The sequence below is a fragment of the Barbatula barbatula genome (genome assembly GCF_947034865.1).
Source record: "Barbatula barbatula genome assembly, chromosome: 25".
Classification (NCBI taxonomy): Eukaryota; Metazoa; Chordata; class Actinopteri; order Cypriniformes; family Nemacheilidae; genus Barbatula; species Barbatula barbatula.
The window spans coordinates 9671104-9688855 of NC_136788.1; the positions used below are offsets into that span (position 1 = coordinate 9671104).

The 17752-nt window shown below is 40.2% G+C and overlaps 3 protein-coding genes across 6 annotated transcripts; 1 reads left to right on the forward strand and 2 right to left on the reverse strand.

Moving 5' to 3' along the window:
* Window positions 1-66: 66 nt before the first annotated feature.
* fnbp4 (formin binding protein 4) lies at window positions 67-6898 on the reverse strand. Its single transcript, XM_079449863.1, has 17 exons — window positions 6651-6898; window positions 5974-6057; window positions 5637-5767; window positions 5334-5502; window positions 5104-5248; window positions 4771-4873; window positions 4365-4688; window positions 3973-4174; window positions 3475-3566; window positions 3181-3285; window positions 2958-3091; window positions 1933-2090; window positions 1612-1856; window positions 1408-1534; window positions 1121-1320; window positions 823-983; window positions 67-551 (listed from the first exon to the last, which is right to left on the reverse strand). The coding sequence occupies exons 1-17, from the start codon at window positions 6769-6771 to the stop codon at window positions 461-463; spliced, it is 2592 nt and encodes an 863-aa protein (XP_079305989.1). The 5' UTR covers window positions 6772-6898; the 3' UTR covers window positions 67-460.
* Window positions 6899-8036: 1138 nt separating this feature from the next.
* Window positions 8037-8849, reverse strand: lrrc10 (leucine rich repeat containing 10; the record flags this gene model as incomplete). The annotated part of the gene is made up of 1 exon (XM_079450876.1): window positions 8037-8849. The coding sequence occupies one exon, from the start codon at window positions 8847-8849 to the stop codon at window positions 8037-8039; it is 813 nt and encodes a 270-aa protein (XP_079307002.1).
* Window positions 8850-10812: 1963 nt separating this feature from the next.
* cnot2 (CCR4-NOT transcription complex, subunit 2) lies at window positions 10813-17693 on the forward strand. 4 transcript variants are annotated; one of them, XM_079449921.1, is made up of 15 exons: window positions 10813-10915; window positions 11893-12015; window positions 12128-12200; window positions 12287-12434; window positions 12514-12693; window positions 12960-13036; window positions 13769-13894; window positions 14059-14183; window positions 14525-14696; window positions 14870-15026; window positions 15777-15838; window positions 15922-15971; window positions 16072-16172; window positions 16328-16472; window positions 16598-17563. In XM_079449921.1, exons 2-15 carry the CDS (start codon window positions 11905-11907, stop codon window positions 16682-16684), a joined length of 1614 nt encoding a protein of 537 aa, XP_079306047.1. In that variant the 5' UTR covers window positions 10813-10915; window positions 11893-11904; the 3' UTR covers window positions 16685-17563. The 4 variants fall into 4 exon arrangements, with proteins under 4 accessions (XP_079306047.1, XP_079306048.1, XP_079306049.1 ...); XM_079449922.1 differs by having other exon boundaries at window positions 10831-10915; window positions 14576-14696; window positions 16598-17693; XM_079449923.1 differs by lacking the exon at window positions 10813-10915 and adding an exon at window positions 11683-11794.
* Window positions 17694-17752: the final 59 nt, after the last annotated feature.

Consider the following 17752-nt stretch of genomic DNA (forward strand, 5'->3'; position numbering starts at 1 on the left):
CTTAACGAACAACTGATACTTGCACCCTTAACGCATCACAAAAGCCAACAAATGTTAAAAATTGGAGAGATGGAAAAGTCCTTTAATATTCAATAATAATTTCCTTTTAATTTCATTGACAACCCGTGCAACATGTTTCATGGTTGGAATGAACCAAAAACAAAAAATCTGTACATATGGGGACTAGATTCAGGTTTCATCTTTTTATAAAAAAAACAAGGCTGGTAATGTAGTCATTATACAATGACCAATAACCAAAGGTATACTTCTATTTACAAGATGATGCATTTGAATGAAACAGACGCAGTTCAGGCTCTGACAAGCCAATGTGCTTATATAAAAAGAAGACATTCACATTTGTTCAGTCCATACTGAAGCTTAGTAACCTGCACAAAACGGCAAAATACAATGCAGTCCATCCTGATGGAGGCTCATGTTTAGTGTTTCCAACAGTGATGTATTAACTCGGCATCATCTTTCTCTTCTTTAGCAGTCTATCTCTCCAGTCATCAGGCAGTGCTTCAAAGTTAGCATTGTTCTGAGCCTTCCCCCTTTAAATAAAGACAAAAATATTTGTCTAAGTCAGAATTTTATCTTAATGTAATCATTTTAGTTCAGTTTTATTTGTATGGCACTTTCAAAACGTGCACTGTTGCAACAGAATCCACACAAATGTTTAAAGTAGCTTTTAGTAAAAAAACATTACACAAATAAAACTGAACTTCGAATTGCTCAACTTTATACTACAAAGACAGAAAAATGAAGTTGGCAAAAAAGCGAATGTATTATGCAATTGCCATATTTTTTTTTTAAAATGCTTACGTTGTGAACTGTTGATGTTTCCATTCTTCGATACGTCGGTTATTCATCTGCTCTCGATCTTCATCACTGGAGCTCGACTTCTCTTCTTCATCTAGCTCCTTCTGAATGCTCTGCCACTTTTTCACCAGGGACGGCATTTTCGTCTTACTTTTCTTGCTTGTCTTTACAATAATAAAAGGATAGCATTTTCAAAGAAATTCCCATGCTTATTTAAGTAACTGGAATACACAAGAGAACTGAAAAAAAAATACTTAAGGCAGCAGATAAACAAAACCAAAAGCAATTACGCATTTCCCACCTTATCTTTCTTCGGCTTCTTTGCTTTGTCTGTAGGCACTTTGCCTGGCTCCAATGTGCTTGGGAGTTGAGGTGTAGGAGGGGGTGGTTGGAAAGGAAGGACAGGCAGGACAGGCATTGGCGGAGTTATGATCTCTGTAGGTAGAGGAGGTGCAACAGCAGTAGTCATCCCCCAGTAAGCATTTCCAACCAGAACTGGAACTAAAAACGAATGAAAGGAACATAAGCTCAATGTTTATCTTTAAAACTAAACTGTTCATGCATGCAAGTGCAAGTGGTTATTAATACCAGCTGTGGCAGTGGGGTGAGTGTAGAGAATAGGGCTGCTTCCGATGGTTACTGATTTAGGGAGTGTGCTTGAGCCTGTGGCTTTACGTTTCTGACCTCTAGCCAAAAATGCTGCCGCTTCGGCTGCCTAATAAAAAGACAACAAAACATGATTTAGTGCAAAGCAAAACTTAAACTTTGTTTTGCAAGTCCCGAGAAAGTTACCTTAAATTCTTCTGTCCCGGGAGCTGGTGGTTCTGACTCCTCATCCTCCATCTCCACTTCCTCGATCTCCCCATCATCACTGAGGGGAGGTGGAGGGGGTGGAGGAGGAGATTCAGGTGGCGGAGGGGGTGGTGGGGGTTGTTCTGTTGGTGGAGGGGGTGGGTCCTCTGGAGGAAGCGGAGGGAGTGGTGGCTGGGGCGGGTGGGGAACTGACCAATAAGATGACATGTCTCCCAAGGAAGTTCCTGTTTAAAAAAATGTTGAGATCAGAAAAATGTATTTCTGGGTGAACAGTTTTTCCCTACTCATCAAGAGACCCACCTGCATTACCGCCAGTTGCGTCTGCAGACAGTTGGCTGGGGTCTTCAGAAACCGCTGTGGGGGGCAAGGGTGGTTTGGATTCTTCTTCCTCCCCGACTGGGAACTCCCACTGGGAGGCACCGGACCGCTCGTTCACATAGAAGTACCGCCTGTGGTCTCTAGAGGTGGAGAAACAAACACACAGACACATCTTAGCAACTTTCCCTTCGACTGATTTCAAGGTCAAGAGACCCCTGGAGAGTTAAAGGGAAGGGGGCTCTAGTTCCCTAAAAAGGGATTGTTGAACTAGGCTTCATTGGGAGCCCAGAGGAAGAGCCAGATTATAGTGGGGTGCACTGATAAAGAACCCACCTTATTCCCTTAAAAACAAACCAAAAATATATTGCATAAACAAAAAAGCTCCAAGCTCATCCTGAAACCAACATCAACATATCATCAATTAGTCTCAATCGTCATAGCAATACTCACATTGACAGTGACAAAACCCCTCCACTAGATGCCTTAAAGCAGGCATCTTCAACAGAGGGTGAAAAATAACATTTTTATTTAGCAATCATCAATAGTGCAAGGAAAAGAAATCCAGTAAAGCAATGAAATAGATTGGTCTGACCTTCAGGCTCCGGGGGCAAGGCATCGTCTTCCTTTACTGATGCTTGTGTGACACGCTGCTTCCACGTGGTGGAATTTCTCCCATCATTTTGGGGCAGTCCTGTAAAGTTCAAAGCTCTCGCGTGCGCGCAACCACCTTCCTAAGAGCTAATGAACCCTTCTGACTGATTTTGAGGGGAGAAGATGCGGCCCAATATCTTTGGGCCTCGGTTTGGTGGTAAGGCTGGTACTTTAGAGACGCTCCCTTATTGTTTACCACAAGCATCTGTCTTTATCCATGCTCGCAACACTCCCCAGTAATACAACCAAGTGCAAATCGGTCACACTTTTGTCAAGTGGTGGAGGCAGTGTGGTCAATCGTCACATGTTTTAGGGAGGGGGGAGTGATAAGGATGTGAAAGGTAAGGAGCGCGTACCTGTCCCAGTGGCAGGACCAGCCTTTAGGAGTGGCGTTAAGTTCGTAATGTTTTATGTGCTCTGCGGCTTCCTGTAGCCTGCGGCGGAGGTAGCTTCCATTCAGAGCGCCCTCTCGCCAGTCTGCGATCCGCGTCTGGAGGGGTAAAAGATGGATGCTTAATTTAATACAGATGTAGACTGAATTAACACTCTCTAGCGTTAAAGCAGTTGTCTTTTTCTTACCTCCGTTTGCAGCAGCAGCAGCTGAAAGTTTGAGATGGTTTTTTTGTCAATACCTAAAAACTCCATTTTGCTGGTTAGTGTGTTGGCGAGCTCTCCGATCTGAAACTAAAAGAGTCATTACATTTGATTACAAAATCATTTTAAATTGGTGTAATTTTTGTAGCCAGTATCATCTAAATAAACTCATAGCAGTGCATTATCATTTCTAAAGATAATCCTAAAGAGATCAAATCAAAATTGACCCTGTTTTAATGCAGGTTCAGTCTCAAAGTTATTTTGACCATCTCAAGGTACCTTAAGATCCTCTTCCTCCTTTTGAAGAGCTCGGCATACGACCTTCTCCTTTTCCTCTTCCTCTGACTGCTTTTCAGCTGTTTTGGAATGTGCTTGAAACACAAGAGGTTCAGCAAGATATTGATCAATGCAATATAGTGAGCTAGAAACATTGCTTCAAGGGATATTTCACTAGCAAACTGAAATTAACTGAATATGGTTTTCTTCTTGAAGAATAATGTTATAATAACACATATTTTACTTCCAAGCGGTAGAATGCAAGGGAATGGGTGTCAACTTTTTGAATACATTTACCTGAATGACTTTACCAATAAACAGCATTGCTGTGTGTGAAAAGGGCTAGACAGGCAGAACAAGCAAGGACATTAAATAGTAGAATTCAGCTTTCGTGATTCCTTCCATGTTTTCCACATTGTGCCGATCATAGGTCTCTAGATAAATGGACTCCAAAATTAAAGTTTAACGGAAATTAAGTTTTAATAGCAAACATATTTTTACCATTGTCTGATTGCTCAGGTGTGTCCAATCCTGGTTTGTCTGACCCCCGGCTGTTCGAGTCAGGACTTGGCGCACGAAGGAAAGAAGTCTTCCATTTGTTCTTTTTTGAAAGCAAATTTCGAGGCCCATCCTGACTGGCTTCAGAACAGGGGCTTGAACCCCCAGCACTGCCATCACCTTCCTCCAGGGCACGAAGCTCAGCCTGCAAAAGAAGAAAACTTGTGTCAGCGAGGTATCCATTTTTCTTTTCTCTAGACATGCACACACAAATTTGATCGTAGATATAGCAGGAAAAGTGCTTGCATCAACCAAAACTTTAACAATTAATACTAACATGTTCTTTAGAACATTATTAATTTACTCGATCACTTCTTTTTAAAGATGCAACTCACTTTTTTCCTCTCTAATGCTAGTTCTAGTTCCATGGTGTCCTCTTCGGCTTCCTCCTCCCGGTCTGAAGATTCGGCAGACTGGTTCCTGCTGCGCTGGTTACTTTGGCTATCGGTGTCTCGAAGATCCGGAGAGTTCATAGATGGAGTCTCTTCACCCTCCAAATCCTGGGCCTCCACGGTCTCGTCCTTGGCTAGCACCTTCTTTCTCCATTTCTCTTCTGCCTCCTTCACCTCCTCCGGGATGAGAGGAGCGAGGAGAGTAGCTGCCACCCCTCTCCTCTCTTCTTCATCGCTGGTCAAGGCAACAACACTCTCTATCACTTCCTGTGTGGATAGAGGATACAAAGTGAAAACATCACGCTGTTTCACTTACAGTATAAGTTGTGTTGAAGACAAAAAATCTTGCCTTCTTTTTGGTTTCCCTTTTTGATATAGGGGCTGCTGCTGCAGCCTGCTCTTCAGTACAAACGCTGCTGTGATGTTCCACACCGTTGCCGTTTACAGATGAACTGTGGGATAAATATTTACAATGAGATGAAAGCTGAATATAAAAGTAAAACAAAAAGTTTAAACAAGTAAATTGTTATCAAATGCAATGACATGCATATGTTTTTGGGTCTGACTTAAGTGTCTGAATACTTTTTGAGATCACAATACACTTTTTGAGATACTAGAAACCTGTTTATGGGAAGACTACTGACAAAATACCTGCAATATTTATATTTCCTTGAAATCTCACCTCTCTGCATACTGAAGACTCCGCATCTGGTCAGCCAGGTAATGCGGGAGCTCCCAGGCCACTTCGTTGGTCTGAGTGTTCCAGTAATAGTAACACCCTGTATTTTCATCCCACACCTCCTGCCAGTCACCCATCTCCAAACCAGCTACACCGACCCCAAACATCAAACAAGCATTAACATCTCCATTTTAAAAATGATAATTAAAACACAAGCCTACAGTAAAACTCACCTCCAGCAAGGGAATACTGGGTGTTGTACTGAAACTCTTCTGTCGGCCCGTTCTGAGCAGTCTGCTGGTCTATTTTAGGTTCTGGGCGAGGAGGAGTTGGTGCTGGAGCACTTGCCCCAGTCTCGGATTCATTTGTTTGGGTGGGTTGTGTGGTAATGGCATCAATTTCCTACGGGAAAGATATATGATAGCCCACATCAATATAAAATACAGGCAGATTCTTAAGTTCAACTACAGTATAAGAAGACATTGTCTTGTCTTGACTAATGAGGTGATTTACGAACATAAACTGAATTTACTCACCGCCATAAAGTTGGCAAGGGTGCTGTCAATATCTGCTGACTGGTTGTGTTTTGCTTTAACGGTGGTCGCTTGGCTCTCCCCTGCATCTTCTTCTTCACTATCTTCATATGCCCCCAGCAAGGACAGGCCCTCTAGATAGACAACATACAGACATAGGCCTAAGCTACACACATTCCACAGTACATTATTTTAAAGACTTAATATTGAATGATATAAAATAATTCTAAATGTATTACATTATCATGACATATGTACCATACACAATATATATATATATTAATCTTCAATATCTACAAACCTATGTTTTATTCAATGACAACAAACAGATCAAACTCACGTGTGGCCTTCACAGCTGGAGTCTTCATAACTATATTCACTTCTCTCGGGACTCCCTGTCCATCTGCGTTACCTTCAGGTTCGTCTAAAATAGATGGAAAGCTGTTTATAACGTATTCAAATCGTTTTAAACGAGTCCCCCCCCCATAGCTAATATCCGTTAGCATGAGTTAGCATGCAGGCTAACGCTTTGTTTAAAGCGAACCAACACGAATTCGAAATGTAGCTTATACATTACAAAACTAAAAAGGCGGTTGTATTTAATATATAAACCTGGGGTCTGTAACATGTATAAGTTTGATTAACGTTTGCTGAGAACAGCCCAACAATCGCTGACAGCGCCAGTTTATGACTTCAGTGGTACCGGTGGCTAAAGCTAAACTATCGCCAACAAACGTCAATTCAGGAGGAGAACTTTGATACGTTTACCTTTGCCTTTTTACATCACTTCTGTGTTTTTAAATATCACACAAGTATTATTAACATTATGAATATCAGTTAAATGTCACCATTAACAATAAACGAGTTAACGTGACTTTATAAAACCATCACGTTTCCCAATGGATAGCGAAGCGTGTTATTTTTTAAAATGGTTGTTCTTTCTCCATATTTCTAGTTTCCTTCGACGAACAAACCCAATAAAACAAGTTACTATCTGGTAATGTGTTTTTCGCTCACCTTCTGACCCAGAGCCAGCTCCGTCCTCTCTGGCTGGTCCTGTAGCGCTACGGTTCGGTCCGGGTGGAGACAGCTGTAATATGGTTCTCCTGCCAGTGCCACCGCGAGTCTTCTTCCCCATAGTTGTGAATAATGGAGCTCCGATCTCAATCAGAGCTGCGCTACCGATCTGCCCTTTCCTTCCAAATGGCTGATTGACTTTTACCCCCTTCAAAATAAAAGTCCTTATGCGACGCCTCGCTTAGTATGGCCAAAATATAACAGAAAGAACTATATATAGTGTCATTTTGCTTGTATAATTACGATAAAAAGGGACGTCGTGGAAACAGTTAATCTGGCAAAATGTATGTATTTTTTATCCATCATAAATGCATTTATACTATTAACATGTGATATATACATTTTTGTGTATTTTATTTAACCCATAATATTTATATTACAAATATAGGTTACGACACCGTGGGTGCTGGGGGCTTGAGCACCCACGGAAATGCACGAGATAACTCGTTTTCGTGAGAAACACAAAAACGTATGCAATTTATATACATTTATTGAAAATGTTCAATCCTTCCTTTGTGATTTTGGACATTATTTTTGTGATTGTTGAAAATACAATGTCAAATAGTTCGTTTTTGTCTATATAAGGATAACAAATATATAAATAAGGAGAATATAAATAAACCAGAACTGTGAAGTTCTTCATGTTTCATTTGTAAAGCCAGTGACCTGCTTGACTACATATTACAGAGCAGAAGCCGGCTGCAGAGGATTATAAAAGCCTATTAAGAGTCTTACATCAAAATGGAGACCCAAAACTCTACATAATTGATGAGCAGGGTACATTGTTAGAAATTTACCATTATCTCTGACAATGAATGGTCGACCTCACTGAAGAGATTTTTTTAGAGAGAGAAAGGGAGCAAGAGAGAGAGAGAGAGAGAGAGAGAGAGAGAGAGAGAGAGAGAGACAGAGAGAGAGAGAGAGAGAGAGAGAGAGAGAGAGAGAGAGAGAGAGAGAGAGATAGAGAGAGAGAGACATTTGGTTATATTGAAATGCCTGACTGAGATTGCTGTGAGTCTAGATAGAACAACTAAATGGAAATGTACCATAAACAAAAAAACTTGCGTGCTATTTAAACCACAAATGAATAACGTATATATTTGTTTGCTTTAAAAAAAAATATTCTACTTAACAAAATCCATAAAAGAATATACTATAACTACAAAACTATACTTTATTGAAGCAGTTTCGAACACTTAATGTCCAAGGTAATTTCCACAAGCACCTTGACCAGTGTTCCTCTGCGATATCACGAAAATCTATATTTGCACATCAAATCTATTGAACTTTTTGAGCTTTGGTTCCTCACGTCTTTTTCCTAAATATTCATTTGTTCTCTTCCAGTGCCCCCTGCACCTTCACGCCCGCCTTGTCAGTCATTCCTTCACCCTCCCCTTCATCATCATCAGAGCTGTCTGCCCACCGGCCCACCCGTCTCACACTTTCAGCCACCACAGGTGCATTAACACAAGGATTGTGGTCGTAGATAACAAGCTTTAACCCTCTCAAATGGGCAAGAGATGGAAAATATTGTATACGGTTTCGGTCCACATCAATCACCTCTAAGTAATGCATCTTCATTAACACAGGAGGGAACTCATTCAACATGTTCCCCGCTAACCAGATGCTGCGTAGCTCTTCCAGTCGCCCGAGCTCTCCGGGTAAACTACGTAACTGATTGTAGCCCAAGTGGAGGGTCTTGATGTTGGGAAGGTCACAGACTACTTGAGGGAACTTGGTAAAGCAGTTAGTCTCTAGCCACAACGTTTTAAGTTCAGTGAGCTGCCGGATCTGCTTGGGAAGTGCATAAAGTTGGTTATTCCCAAGGTAGAGAATGTTAAGCTGCATAAGATTGCAGACAACCAGCGGGAGCTCTTCAAAACAGTTGAAATCCAGAGCCAGGAGCTGAAGCTTTTGGAGGTTTCGAAGTTCTGGTGGCAGGTTGGTGAGGTGGTTGTCACTCAAGTAAAGTTTGACTAATTCGCTAAAAGCAGATGCTCGGATGGGGAGGCGACGTAATTGACGGCTGCTCAGGTCGAGGGTTCGATCAAGGGGCATTTCTTTTAAATCTCCTACTAAGTAACGTTGACATCGCTCGGAGGGGACGAAGGCGACGGCACCACGCACAACATTTCCCATCTTGCCTGATACACATTCGTGGTCTCTTAAAGGAGACATAAAAGAGCAGCAGAGTGGTTTGTTTAAAATAAAAACAAGATCATTTTTCTTTTTTTTTATTGTGATCACCCTTCACTTTCATTGTATAGAAAAGATCAAATATGTAAGTAATGTTTTTTGAGTTTTATCAAATCATTAAATTCAAGGTTAAACAAATAATGACAAAATTAACCAAGATGAGGATAGCATGCCTGTTGAACTGAATAGGAACGTTATAAAGCAATAAAGAAAAGACCAAATTAATTATTAAATAGTCTACAACTTACCAAGCTGCAGAGATCATCAGATGTTTAAAGATTTATTGTCAAAAGGAATGAGAATGCACAATAGGTATAGCAGTGATGTTTCATGCTCCTGTGTTCTGCTGACACCTCTGCCCTGCCAGTCGCTGAGAGCACCAGAGATGACAACCAGCACGCTCCTCCCCATTCCGGCGAAATGATTTCTCTGGAACTGACCAGGGGCCGTGATAAGCCTTAAGGTGTCTTGTGATACAGGATTTTTGTATGCGCTTTTATCTTAACCAGGACCCTCTACTTAACTAAGACCACTTGAATGCACCATGCCATTGATAAGACTCACCCAGTTATAGAAAACCACCAGAGGCCATCAGCATCACATGGCAAATTGGTATTTAGTTACACAGATGGATTTTGAAAAAGTCTGAATGGATCATCAAACGTACACTGTAAAGAATTTCTGTAGAACTTACAGTATTACTGGCAACAGTTTGCCAAGAATTTACTGTAGATTTACATTTACATAATTTACTTGCAACAGCTTGTTCAAAGATAATTGATCATTAAACACTTACTTTCTTTATCTTTACAGAAAAAAAACTATATAATAACAGCCTCATGCATAGCATTCTGGGAACCAAAATTAGAAAAGGTGGATTTTTGGTTTCCAGAATGCTTTGCATGAGGCTGTTATTTTATAGTTTTTTTTCTGTAAAGATAAAGAAAGTATGTGTTTAATGATCAACAAACTGTTGCCAATAAATAAGATAAATATAAACCTACAGTAATTTACTGGCAACTGGCTGCATAACATGTTTACAGTGTAATGTAGGCAATATATATATTTTTCCACTATTGTTGATAGTGTTCAACCAGTTAATTTCCTAATCCCATACCCCTCTCCCTCTCTTTCCTCACAAGACTTCACTGCCCTCTAAAAAATAAAGGCGAAAAATAAATGTAAAAATACAAATGTACACCACTCTTTCAAAAAAAAACAAAGAGATATTGATGCCCCATCCTGCACTACACAGATGTTAGTTAGAATTCAAATCCTCCATACATTTAAATCACAGCACATAATAAGATACCCATATACACATTCTTAACCATTATAATATTTACACATGTGAGCTTTTTTCTCTAAGGTAAGAATATATCACATGCAATTGGCTGCAGATGTGAAATATACAATGCAAGTGATTTTGATGTGGATTTTGCCTATCTCATCACTTCGCAGATTATGATGTGTCAGCAGGGCATCTGTCTACAGAGGCTTGTAACAGGACATATAACAACCTATCAAGCTAAGAACAAATGTAACAAGGAAATTTATGTTTTGATGTTCATGTCATAAAACAACTCCCTTATTTAGTCTTTAGTTTAAAAGATGATGAATTTCAGCTCTATCATATCACAATATGCAGTTATATATACTATTATTATAAAACACACAATTTATATTTTTAACTGCTTAATCAACATCAGATTACAAGTATTGTTATTACAAAATATCATGATGCTTTGAGAAAAAGGAAACTATATTTGTTATTGCAGTTCTCATATCTGCATTTATGAGTCTAGCTCTTTCATCCTAAAAACGTCCCTCGTGCCCAGACAGTATGAAATAAGTATTATAGTGTGTCAAGAACAGTTTTTATTCCTGTGTGTCCAATGTAAACTACACTGAAGGTCAAGAGGTCAGAGGGTAAAGGCTATTCCCCCAGCATTCACGTCTGTAGGATACACAGCCATCTTGGATCTGCGAGGAGAGGGTAAATTAATGCGGTTAGTCAATTTCATTTTCTCCAAAAAACACATTAAACCACAGAGTTTAAGTCGCACGTACATGACCAAATGATCAAGTAGAGCTTTACGGATATGCACAAGAATATATTTAGCAGTTGCATGAATGCAGTGACACGTTTGCATGGTTTTGGTGCTTTCTGTTTTTGTTCCGAGGCCAGAGTTAGCCGACTAGCGTTGAGCGCTAACAAAAACAGAGAATCGAAACGGAGGCCTTAAAGGTTTAAATAGACAAATACATGTTTTATTTATGTCTAGACATCCGCGAGAGTATACAACACTTTAGCTCAATGAAGGGGAAATAGCCCCATGTGTTTGGTTGTCATTCAGAACATGATTTTAATAGAAGATGTTCATATATGTGTTAGCCGCTACTTCGCTAACGGGCAATGCTAACAAGCTAAACTAACTGATAACATTTCGCGAACTGTCACAATTTAGTTTCCGTATTTTACTCGGTTTGGATGTTTATAACACAATAACGCGTAGGAAACGGTTTGAATATTTCTAGGTTGTGTGATTTTATAATAGGAGTGTGTTTAAGTAGCTGGCGTTTCTGCTTTGGTTTAGCTGGTCTTTTAAACTGGTTTTGTGTGTTGTCATTTGTCAGTTTAAGAAGGCTTATTTTTTTAACCATGCAGTAAACAGTCTATGTTTTGAAAAGCCGAACTGATTTTTTAATAACAAATGGCCATAACAGGATGAGTTCAGGCTGCAATAGCAAAAGCTTATTTGCTAAACTACGTTAAAGTTTATCAGGTATGCGTGCAAGATTTAGACGTGGAAACATACAAAAAGTGTGTTGACGTAATCTTCCATGTGCTGTTTAATAGTCCTTTTCACTCTTGGGTTTTACAACGTGTAAGATGTTTTAATACCCTGACTGTTATACTTTATTATTGTTGTTATTTATGTGCAAAGATGTCACAAGTTTCGTTTACACGGTTTCTTTTTCACAGGTGACATACGGAATGTTCAGTACAAGTAGAAAGAAGTTTGTGGAGGGGGTCGAAAGTGACTACCCGGATGCAGAGAGCATGTACCAGTATACCCAGCCAATGTTCCCGCACCGGGAGAAAGACGTAAGAACTATTTGTTGATGTTGACACTTACACTCATTGGGACTTATAAAAAAATTCATAGATAAATAAGCAATGAGAGAGAGAAAACCTTCTAATTCTTCTGGATTTTCAGATGCTGACATCGCCGTCGCCGTCGTCGTCAGGTCAATTGTCACAGCTTGGTGCGAGTTTGTACGGTCCGCAAAGTAAGTTAAAGTCTCTTCTCAAAAGAAAATTGTGCTTAAAACAAACTAAACAGATATTTGATGTTTGTTTTGATTTTTTTTATAAGGTGCACTAGGTTTCCCAATTAGGGGCATGAGTAATAACAACCCTCAACTGAACCGGAGTTTAACGCAAGGCACTCAGCTACCGAGCCATAGCACCCCAACAACAGGCGTCCCAACAATGTCCCTCCACACGCCACCGTCGCCGAACAGGTACGCAATCTCCTCCTCACGATGACACGATATGAGGATGCTTTGTGCTCGTCGTGACTCTTGTTTTGATGCGTCACAGGGGCATCCTGCCCATGAATTCCAGGAACTTGATGAGCTCGCAGGTAGGGCAGGGCATGGGCATGAGTGGCAGGACCAACAGTATGGGCAGCTCGGGCCTGGGCAGCCCCAACCGCAGCTCCCCAAGCATTATCTGCATGCCCAAGCAGCAGCCAGCACGTCAGCCGTTTACCATCAACAGGTACAGCTGTCCGCAGGGCCACAATAACGACCGTTTGAAGATTTCTTCATTGAAATGGTTTACGCTGCAAACGTGTGTGCGTTTTGTGCACACTTATCCACTGAACATGTGTCTTCTAAGTTAGATTTTGAAAAGCGAATTCTCATAATGTCAGACACAACTATTGTATTTCAATTAACTTTCACCATAGGCCAAGATAAGGCCAATCAGGACTGATTAAGACTGACCTTAACAAAAGGGTCAAATCCTCATGTGTGTCGTTGTAGTATGTCAGGATTTGGAATGGGGCGGAGCCAGGGGTTTGGAATGAACTCCTTATCCAATAACATCTTCAACGGGACAGGTGAGTGCTCAAGTGGACAGGCACATCATTGGACATGTTTAATGTATTGCGTAAAGGTCTGTGTAATGGATCCATTTAAACAGACGGTTTTATATTAACAACATAAACAAACGTTACTGCGCATGCGCACTTTTGTGACCCCAACTTAACTTCCGGTACACATTCACAAACAATAGAGTGCCCGTAGATTATTTCTGATAACAATCAAAAGAAACCGAGAAGAACGAATTAAATAAAATATAAATATTTATATTTATATTATAAGACTCTAGTCAAACACAAACTGGAAGTTAACTGGGGGTCAGGCGTGGACGTGTCCGATGAAACTGTCTATAACACAATGAAACAAAAAACTTGCGTTTGCCTTTAGTTTTTAGGGTGTCTTTATAAAGTTTAACATGCTGAGTTTAACCATCGACGGTACTCACAAAAAACAAACAAATATTTTCACACGTTTGTACATTTTGGTATTATTACTCACGCACACAGAAATTGAGAGACATAACACTAAGCTCAAAATAACAGTTTTAAAATTTGACCCGAGCCAAATATAAACTAAAACATTGATGCCAAATTTAAATAAATATTACCACAATAATTAGCACCCCAGCATTGTACAAGAACCATAAAAAAGTCAGGTGAAACAAATTAAAATTGAATATGTGCTCTGTTACTTAAAAAGCAAGGTGCCTAATTTCAATTGTGTGAAAATATATTTTTTTCTGCCATCAGATGGTAGCGAAAATGTGACTGGAATAGACCTCTCAGAATTCCCAGCACTTGCAGACAGGAGTCGGAGAGAGGGAAACGGCAACCCAACACCGTTGCATAATCCGCTGGCTGGAAGGGCACCTTATGGTGAGAGTTCATTTTACACAGTCCAATTACCTACCTGAAACTGAAAACTTCCCGGTCTTGATGTCTACGCTCGCATCCACTTGAATGCTCGATAATATCAGCGGTTTTATGTTTGTTATGCCGCGATAGCCTTCAGACTTTTGTTTTAATGTATCTTCTTGCAGTTGGAATGGTCACAAAGCCATCGAACGAACAGTCGCAGGACTTCTCCATTCACAACGAAGACTTCCCAGCTCTACCCGGGCCCAACTACAAAGACCCGACGTTGAGCACGGATGAAAGCAAATCAGTCAGTATTGCCGGATTTTAGGTTTCACAAGCTACAGAGAGAGACATTGCATAAAAACATGTTATAGTTTTGAAGTATGGGTAGGGAAGCCTTGCTGTAAAAATCTTGGCTTAAAAGAAGTTTCACCCAAAAATGAGATTTTGCTATAATTTACACAGCCCGTATGTTATTCCAGCCAGTTTTACTTTATTTCTAGCAATGAACACATTTTGACTTTTTGACACTTAGTTTCTTGCATGTTTTGAACATCATGTGGATGTCAGAAATGTATAAATGTGGTGTAAATTAATGTTGTATGAACCAGAGCAGAATGTTTGTTTTTGGGGGTACTGTCCCTTTAGGTGGTCCTGTCCCAGTTCTGTGAGCTTTACCACAGTTTTTTGGTTCAACAGAGCTTGAACTCATCAGGCAAGGGCAGCTCAAGTGCGGACGGACCTAAGTTCCCTGGCGATAAGACATCATCAGCACAGAATAACAACCAGCAAAAGAAAGGAATCCAGGTGTTGCCCGATGGTGAGCCTGTCTAGCAACACTCTACTGTGTGTCATTCAATATTTTCTGTTTTATAAACAGCAGATTTGTCAGATGAGGAATGTGCAAGTATTTAAATGATTCTAGAGTTAATCTGAAAGCTTTTTAGACCTATTGGATACATATAATTTAATGTCACGTGCAATCTTTTATAGGCAAGGTAACAAACATTCCCTCAGGAATGGTGACGGATCAGTTTGGAATGATTGGACTCTTGACATTCATCCGGGCAGCTGAGACGGACCCTGGGATGGTTCACCTAGCTTTAGGAAGTGACCTAACAACGCTAGGACTCAACCTGAACTCTCCAGAGTAAGTCATTTGTTCGTCAAGTTTAGTATTAATTTTAAGAAATTTTGAGGGATTTAACACAAGTAGTGTTGTCACGATACTGGAATTTCTACACTGAAACATATATCGATATTCCACACCATTTTCTACACCATGGGGAAAAGTGCCATAACATTTAGGCCCTACATTTTGTTTATTTTTATTAAAAAGTTAAATTTAACAAGACTAGATATATTTTTACATTGATTTTAAACAGTAAATGTATTAGTAAAATGAACATTAGATTAACAATTAAAGTTGTATTTGTCAGTATTAATGGACCAGAGCTTGCATAAATAGTTGTATTTTTTAAATGTTTAGCTTAAGTACAAACAAGGTTACAAAGAAATATATAGACAATAGACCAAAAATAAAAACTCATCATTTACTCACTCATTTTAAACCGCTATGACCATGAGATATTTTGAAGAATGTTGGGAACCGAACAATGGCGGCACTCATTGACTTGCATTGGTTTTTCTGTGTATACAATAGAAGTAAATGGGTATCGTCGTTGTTATATTACCAACAATCTTCAAAATAGCATCTGTGTTCTGCGGAAGAAAGTCATACAGGTTTAAAATGACAAGAGGATGAGTAAATAACATAATCTTCCTTTTTTCTGGTGATCTGTCACTTTAATAGCCACAATATATAAAGTAAGTGTGATCGACACGTTCTCCTTCTCTACAATTATTTTATAGCTGACTACATGGATTTCTTTTCTTTTAGGAATCTATATCCCAAGTTTGCATCTCCATGGGCTTCGGCTCCATGTCGACCACAAGACATTGGTGAGTGTTGATGTTAAGTGGATTAAGCAATCAATGTAATGGTGCCACTTCAGTAATCAATGACATTCTTCTCTTTTTTTAAGACTTCCATGTTCCCTCAGAGTACTTAACCAACATTCACATAAGGGATAAGGTGAGGTCTTAAGAACACATTACCTGCTTACGGGTGATTTCTGTTGAACTTCTTGTCTTAATAACACGCACCCTTGACCTCAATGTCCTCCTTTATACAGCTGGCTGCAATAAAACTGGGACGATACGGTGAAGATCTGCTGTTCTACCTCTACTACATGAACGGAGGAGACCTCTTACAACTCCTTGCTGCTGTGGAGCTGTACGTACTAATGCTAAAATGATAAGTTCAGTCTTTATAGGTCGCAACGGTTTGTGGTGATCATTTTTAGCCCAAGGCTGCTTCGTCCTTTTTGTGTGGTCACATTCGACGGATGGTTGGGGAGGTTTCTAAATGATGTTGTGGCTTTATTGCAGCTTCAACCGGGACTGGCGGTACCATAAAGAAGAAAGGGTTTGGATCACAAGAGCACCAGGCATGGAGCCCACGCTAAAGACCAACACTTACGAGAGAGGAACATACTACTTCTTCGATTGTCATAACTGGAGGAAGGTTGCAAAGGTAAAGCTGTGGAGTTAAGCTCCGGGGGGGGGTTGAATTGGTGATATATTTGTGTTCGAGATCGTGCTATCATTTAAGCAAAGGTATATTGTAGTTTAGCTACGAGCTTTCCTCTCATCCCTCAGGAGTTTCACCTGGAATACGACAAGCTAGAGGAGCGGCCTCACGTGCCAACCACCTTCAACTACAATCCGGCCCAGCAGGCGTTCTGAAGCTGAGTCCATCAGCGCCCGGGAGCTCTAAGAGCGATCGGCAGACACAGCCAGCCGACCTGCCCGACCACAAACCTGGTTTTATTCCTCAACTGTTCGGACAAGGACTGCGGGAGGGGGGTGGGGTCTCCACCTTGAGAGCTGTGGGGAGGGGCCCTGCCTTACGAATTATGTGCTGCCCAAAAACAAAACTCTATATTTTCATTCTGTTTTTAATTCCCCTCTTATTTTCTTTCTCCCTCCATTTCATTTCGAGCAGGGTCAATGTTTTCTTTCTCCTGTGATGGGAAGCCCCATTGGTGTTTGCCTGGAGTCTAAGTTGCAGTACAGCACACACACCCATTGGTATAAAAAGCAGCCGGCGTTTTGTTTTCCGAAGCGCCGCGCTGACAAACAGGACAGACACAAAGACAAATCCAATACATGTGAATACACAAGGGCAAAAGAAAATGCAATGTTCATTGTTGCACTATTTAGTAATAAAAGAACACAAAAATCGTTTTCTGCTTTTCTTTTAATGTGGGAAAAAAACGCTCGTTGTTCGGAAAGGACGCGCGGCTCGCCGTTGCCATCGTGGAGGCTCACCTTTGCTTTTTGTTTCTTTTCATTTGGCTTTCCCCCGAAACATTCCTTTGATCCATCACCCACGTTCCCCATCATCAGTTGTTTCCGGTGAGGCGTTTTCTGCTTAGCTTCAATTAACACAAATCAGACTGTTCAGCAACCGTAGTCGGGAACAACCGGACCAGGCGGTTGTGAGATTACAAAGAAACATTGTTCCGGAATACAAACCCTTTTCAGTCTTTGTTACGATTTTGTAATAAACGTGTACATTTTTTTAATTTTTTGACATCACATGAATAAAGATATGTATGTATGAATGTGTATATATATTATATATATAGATAGATGTATCTATATATATATATACATGACGTCTATTTTGGAAGTAACTATGCTTGACCTCGTTTTTAGGAGGTGAACAGAAATGGCATTATGTGGTAGAAGCAAAAAAAACAAAAACACACAAAAAACAAAAAAGAAATTAGTGACCAGTATGTTGAGCTG

Excerpts from the sequence above, each read along its gene's own strand:
- cnot2 (XM_079449921.1), top strand. The coding sequence starts at position 11,905 with ATGTTCAGTACAAGTAGAAAGAAGTTTGTGGAGGGGGTCGAAAGTGAC. Across the intron at positions 15,027-15,776 it reads CTCAACCTGAACTCTCCAGA|GAATCTATATCCCAAGTTTG; the intron begins GTAAGTCATTTG and ends CTTTTCTTTTAG. Across the intron at positions 15,839-15,921 it reads ATGTCGACCACAAGACATTG|ACTTCCATGTTCCCTCAGAG; the intron begins GTGAGTGTTGAT and ends TCTTTTTTTAAG.
- fnbp4 (XM_079449863.1), bottom strand. The coding sequence starts at position 6,771 with ATGGGGAAGAAGACTCGCGGTGGCACTGGCAGGAGAACCATATTACAG. Across the intron at positions 4,874-5,103 it reads AGTCTTCAGTATGCAGAGAG|TTCATCTGTAAACGGCAACG; the intron begins GTGAGATTTCAA and ends TTTATCCCACAG. Across the intron at positions 3,567-3,972 it reads ACCTGAGCAATCAGACAATG|CACATTCCAAAACAGCTGAA; the intron begins GTAAAAATATGT and ends TTGTGTTTCAAG.